This window comes from Penaeus monodon, chromosome 16 (assembly GCF_015228065.2).
Source record: "Penaeus monodon isolate SGIC_2016 chromosome 16, NSTDA_Pmon_1, whole genome shotgun sequence".
NCBI lineage: Eukaryota > Metazoa > Arthropoda > Malacostraca > Decapoda > Penaeidae > Penaeus > Penaeus monodon.
Genome location: NC_051401.1, coordinates 4,162,767 through 4,167,766, shown reverse-complemented (window position 1 = coordinate 4,167,766; position 5,000 = coordinate 4,162,767). Strand labels below are relative to the sequence as shown.

The window sequence follows — 5,000 nt, the reverse complement described above, 5'->3', positions numbered from 1 at the left end:
TCCTCTCTCTCCCTTTCTTCTTTCGTAGCGAATTTATCATTTTTCTCTTTGCTTGACCTTTTATCCCTTTTCTCTTTCTCTCTATCTCCTTCTGGTCTTTCGCCTTCCCACTTCTCTCATTCTATCACCCGTCTCTTTCTCTCTCTCCTTCTCTCCCCGTCTCTCTTTATTCCTTCTCCCCCCCCTCTCCATCCTTCCCTCTCTCTCTTTCTCTCTCTTCCTTCTCCTCTTTCTCCTTCTCCCTCTCCCTTTTTCCTTCCTCTCCTCCTATCTCATCCCTCCCACCCTCTCCCTTTCCTCCTATCTCCTCCCTCCCACCCTCTCCCTTCCCTCTCATCCTCTCTCTTTCTCCCTCTCCCTCTCCCTCCCTGCTCCTATCTCCTCCCTCCCACCCCTCCCTTCCCTCGCATCCTCTCTCTGTTGCGTGAGAGAATACATATAATTTTCATAATAAACAATACTACATGCACCGCGACGAAGGACAAACTTCACACAACACTTGTAGTGAAGTTTTGCATCGGGGATGAGATAAGGGAAAAAAAAAATAAAAATTCCGTTGTGGTCTGATGAAAAAAGAAGAAAAAAAATACACAGGCCAAAATTAATATATAAAAATAAATTCCTTCGAATTTTGATAAAAAAAAAATCATCCATATGCCAAAATTACTAAATTGAAATAAATTCCTTTGGATTTTGATTAAAAAAAAAAAAATCCACAGGCCAAAATGAATAAATAAAAAATAAATTCCTTTGAAGTTTGATGAAAAAAAAAAAAAAAAAAATGCATAGGCCAAGGATACAGCAGCATTCAAAGGCTATGAAGTGAATAAATCATATGTTCTGGGAAGTGTAGTCGAGACAAAAGGTTGGGGTAAATGTTACCAAAAAGAGAGAAAAAGAAAGAAAAAAAAAAAGAACAAAAGAGAGAAAGAGAGAGAAAATAAGAAAGGAGAGAAAGAAAAAAGTAGGTTTAATCCTCTTTCCCAGAAGAGAGAGAGAGAGAGAGAGAGAGAGAAGAGAGAGAGAGAGAAGAAGAGAGAGAGAGAGAGAGAGAGAGAGAGAGAGAGAGAGAGAGAGAGAGAGAGAGAGTTAGAGAGAGAGTTAGAGAGAGTTAGAGAGAGAAAATTCAAGGTCTCTAATCTCCCCCACCCCCCTCCCTCCCACACTTCCCTACGCCCGCATCCTAACCCTCCCCTAACCTTCAGAAAAAAAAAATCCAAAAAGTAATCAATCCTCACTGATAATCGGAAAGGAACACAACACAATGTAAACATTCATTCATACACACACACACACACACACACACACACTCCCCCCCACAGCACAGACACACAAACACACCCATCCCCCCCACACAACCCCCCCCCCCACCCACCCACACACAAACACCTCCCTCACACCAACACCCCCCCCCACACACACACGCCCCCCCCAAACACACGCGAAAATCCTCGTTATAGGTCAGGACACATGGACACCGACGCAAGCCAATTCACGCGTCGTTTCCGGATTTGATGCCGTGATAACAATGGGAACGCTGCGTATGGATGGGGGGAGGGGGGGTAATGGGGGAGAGGGGGGGTAATGGGGGAGAGAGGGGGTAATGGGTAATGGGGGAGAGAGGGGGAATGGGTAATGGGGGAGAGGGTTAATGGGGAAGGGGGAGGTAATGAGGGAGAGAGGGGAGATAATGAGGGAGAGGGTTAATGGGGGAGAGGGTTAATGGGGGAGGGGGCAGATAATGGGGGAAGGTGGGTACAAGGAGAGAAGGATAGGGGTGTACATTAGGGGGAGGGATGGGGAGGGAGGGGAAGGGAGTTAGGCAATGGGGTTGTGTCCATCAGGGAGAAGGGATTTGTACAAAGGAGAAGATTATGTAATGGGGTCGCTGGTGTGTGTCAGGAGGAGGGAGCAGGCCTATATGGGGGAAGGGGGGAGGGGGGAGGGGTGCTAGATGCATATCAGGGGGGGGAGATATCAGGGATGAGGTCCAAGGGAAGGAATGAACGTAAGTAATGGGGTTATTTTGTGCCTATGGGGGGAGGGATAAGGGAAGGGGAGAGGGGGTGGTTAGAGCATCTCGGGGGAGGGATTTAAGGGGAGGAGGAGGAGGAGGAGGAGGAGGAGGAGGAGGAGGAGGAGGAGAAGGAGGAGGAGGAGGAGGAGGAGAAGAGGAGAGAGGAGGAGGAGGAGGAGAGGAGGAGAAGAGGAAGGAGGAGGAGGAGGAGGAGGAGGAGGGGAGGAGGAGGAGGAGGGGGGAGGAGAAAGGAGGAGGAGGAGGGGGAGGGGGAAAGAGGAGGAGGGGGAGAGGAAGAGGAAGGGAAAGAGGAGGAGGAGGAGGAGGAGGAGGAGGAGGGGAGGAGGAGGAGGAGGAGGAAGAAAGAGGGGGGGAGGAGGAGGAGGAGGAGGAGGAGGAGGAGGAGGAGGAGGAGGAGGAGGAGGTTATAGGTGTATATCAGGGAGTAGGGGGTATAAGGATGAGGGGAGGAGGTGGATATCAGGCGAAGGAATAGGTGTTTATGTGGGGGGGGGGAGTCGATATATATCAATAAGAGTCGATATATATCGAAGGGAGAGAATGAAATGCAATATTTCGTAATTTGGCAAAAAAAAAAAAAAAAAAAAAAAAAAAAAAAAAAAAAAAAAAAAACGACCGACATAAATACAACAAAAATAAAAAAATCCAATAAATATATAAAAATTCTAACGAGAAAATGAGGCGATAAAGACGAGCGAAATGAAACTTAATGAAACTTAATGAGAAGTTATGATACATCTCATCTACCCAAGTTAATATTTTCACCTTAACTTATTTCAAAGCGGGCGTAATGTTAAGCTAAATTATACGAAAATAAAAGCTTAGAAGACACACGCTTTAGATGATAACGCAGATTATGTACACCTAAATCTGATGAATAACTAAAATAAATAAATAAATAAATAAATAAATAAATAGATCCACTAATCTCACACGTATACATTTTCCCATAATACAATCCAGATGTGCGTGTGTGCGTGCGCGTGTGTGTGCCTGACTGTAAACAATGCAGTTGGAGGAAGTGACGTTATATTCGCTCCTGTGTCTCTGTCTAAATAATGTTAGCCTAAACCCTTATACCAACTACGTACCTATCAACTTTCCTCTTCAATGTCTAATAAAATGAAGCACAGTCCATCAAAATCGACTGATAAACATATTGATTAACGATACCCTTATCCCTTTGCATGATCAAATATGCATGGCAGTTCCGACAGGCGCGTGGAACGGCGTTGGACTAAAACATGCAAGGTTTTGTGTCTTTTTTTTTTTTTTTGGGGGGGGGGGGCACGATAGAGGAGGACAGGGAGAAATTAGATGGTGTTATTATTATTATTTTATTATTATTATTATTATTATTATTATTATTATTATTATTATTATTACTATTATTATTATTATTATTATTATCCTTTGTTCTTGGTAACTGCAGAATGTAATTATGTTTACGTAAGCACGATGTTTTTTTTAGCAAAACAGCGTTCAAAAAGCTTCTAGTTGTCGGGGTAGTAGAAATATATATATTTTTTAAAGAACGTATTACTTGCGCTACAGGAACTCATTATGAAATGTAAATTTGCCAGGATGTTATAAACGCAATATCTAAGTATAAATTAGTAATATATCATAATGCTAACTTTCATCCTTGTTAGGAGACTTTCACCTTATTGATAGCAGTCACTGTATCTACAATTTCGAAATACTCTTCACTTGCTAATAAAGGGGTTGAAACACAGCAATGAGGATTTATAAACATCTTAACACTAGTTTAACAGTTGCTATCATCCACTCAGGCCTGGAGAGCAGCCACCACTTACGTTAAAAATCATTGGCAAGTTACTTAAAATACCTGTGTTATCGCGAGACTCTCTCGTCTCTAATTTATCTCTATTATTATCATATTTATCATCAAGATTATTACTATTACCATGATCATTACTATCATCATTATTTTTTCTCCTTCTCTAGCACTCATCCCACGAACGTTTAAAATGCACATGAAGAAGGCAAGAAGTAAAAATATATATACATACATATAGGATAAACTTGACACGACACAGAATTCACACACTATAAACACTTCGTCCTTAAGTTCGAAATAATGGTCACAAAAAAAAACAGCTTCACATTCCACTTAATACTAAAAAAAGGGGGGACTCCATGCAGGGTACGTACGCCTACTGTCATTACTTGAGGCTCCACGGACATGGCGGTGCCGTTGGTGTCTTTGACTGCGTCCACCTTGTTCGACGGAGTGAAGAGTCGACTCGACATCCACGATCGACGCCCAGGCAAGAAAAAAGCTGCGTCCTCCTCGTCCTCCGCTCAAGTCCTCTCTCTCTCTCTCCCTCGCAGGCACTGGCTTTCGCTATACCGATCGGGTCGCCCCCCACGTTCGAGCCGTGCACGAGAACTCTTTTTCTTTTCTCTCTTTCTCTGTCTTCTTCCCTTAGCACTTCTTGTATTGAACAGTGAACGAATCAAATAGGGCTTTGCGGAGGGTTGTATTTTGGGGGGGTAAAGGGTAGTAAGGTAAGACAAGACACTATAAATCTCGGACGAAGGTAAGGTAAAAAAAAAAATAAATAAAAATCCTACTACTAATAAGGGAAGCAGGTAAAGGGAGCGAGGGTAAGGGAGGGGAGCGAGCGAGTGCGGTGTGTCCCCTCTGGCGTCTGAGCGACCAATGAGCTCGCTTGTAAACTTCACTCGCGAGTCCACAGGTGCGCTGAGGGCTGTGAAGGGGCCGCGCTGTGTCGCCGACCGTGAGACCCCTGCCGCGCTACACGAATACGAGAGAGAGAGAGAGAGAGAGAGAGAGAGAGGAGAGAGAGAGAGAGAGAGAGAGAGAGAGAGAGAGAGAGAGAGAGAGAGAGAGAGAGAGAGAGAGAGAGAGAGAGAGAGAGAGAGAGAGAGAGAGAGAGAGAGAGAGAGAGAGAGAGAGAGAGAGAGAGAGAGAGAG

General features: G+C 44.1%; 1 protein-coding gene across 6 annotated transcripts in view; it reads right to left on the bottom strand.

Annotated features, from left to right (window-relative positions):
- LOC119582433 (ninjurin-2-like) overlaps positions 1-4,778 on the bottom strand; it is a 26,532-nt gene extending 21,754 nt beyond the window's left edge. Inside the window, exon 1 of one of the 6 annotated variants that reach the window (XM_037930645.1) lies at positions 4,229-4,778. In XM_037930645.1, the coding sequence (XP_037786573.1) occupies positions 4,229-4,312 (84 nt within the window). In that variant the 5' untranslated portion in view covers positions 4,313-4,778. Of the gene's footprint in view, positions 1-4,213 lie in introns of all 6 variants that reach the window. The other 5 variants (XM_037930644.1, XM_037930640.1, XM_037930646.1 and 2 more) reach the window with 5 other exon arrangements.
- Positions 4,779-5,000: the final 222 nt, after the last annotated feature.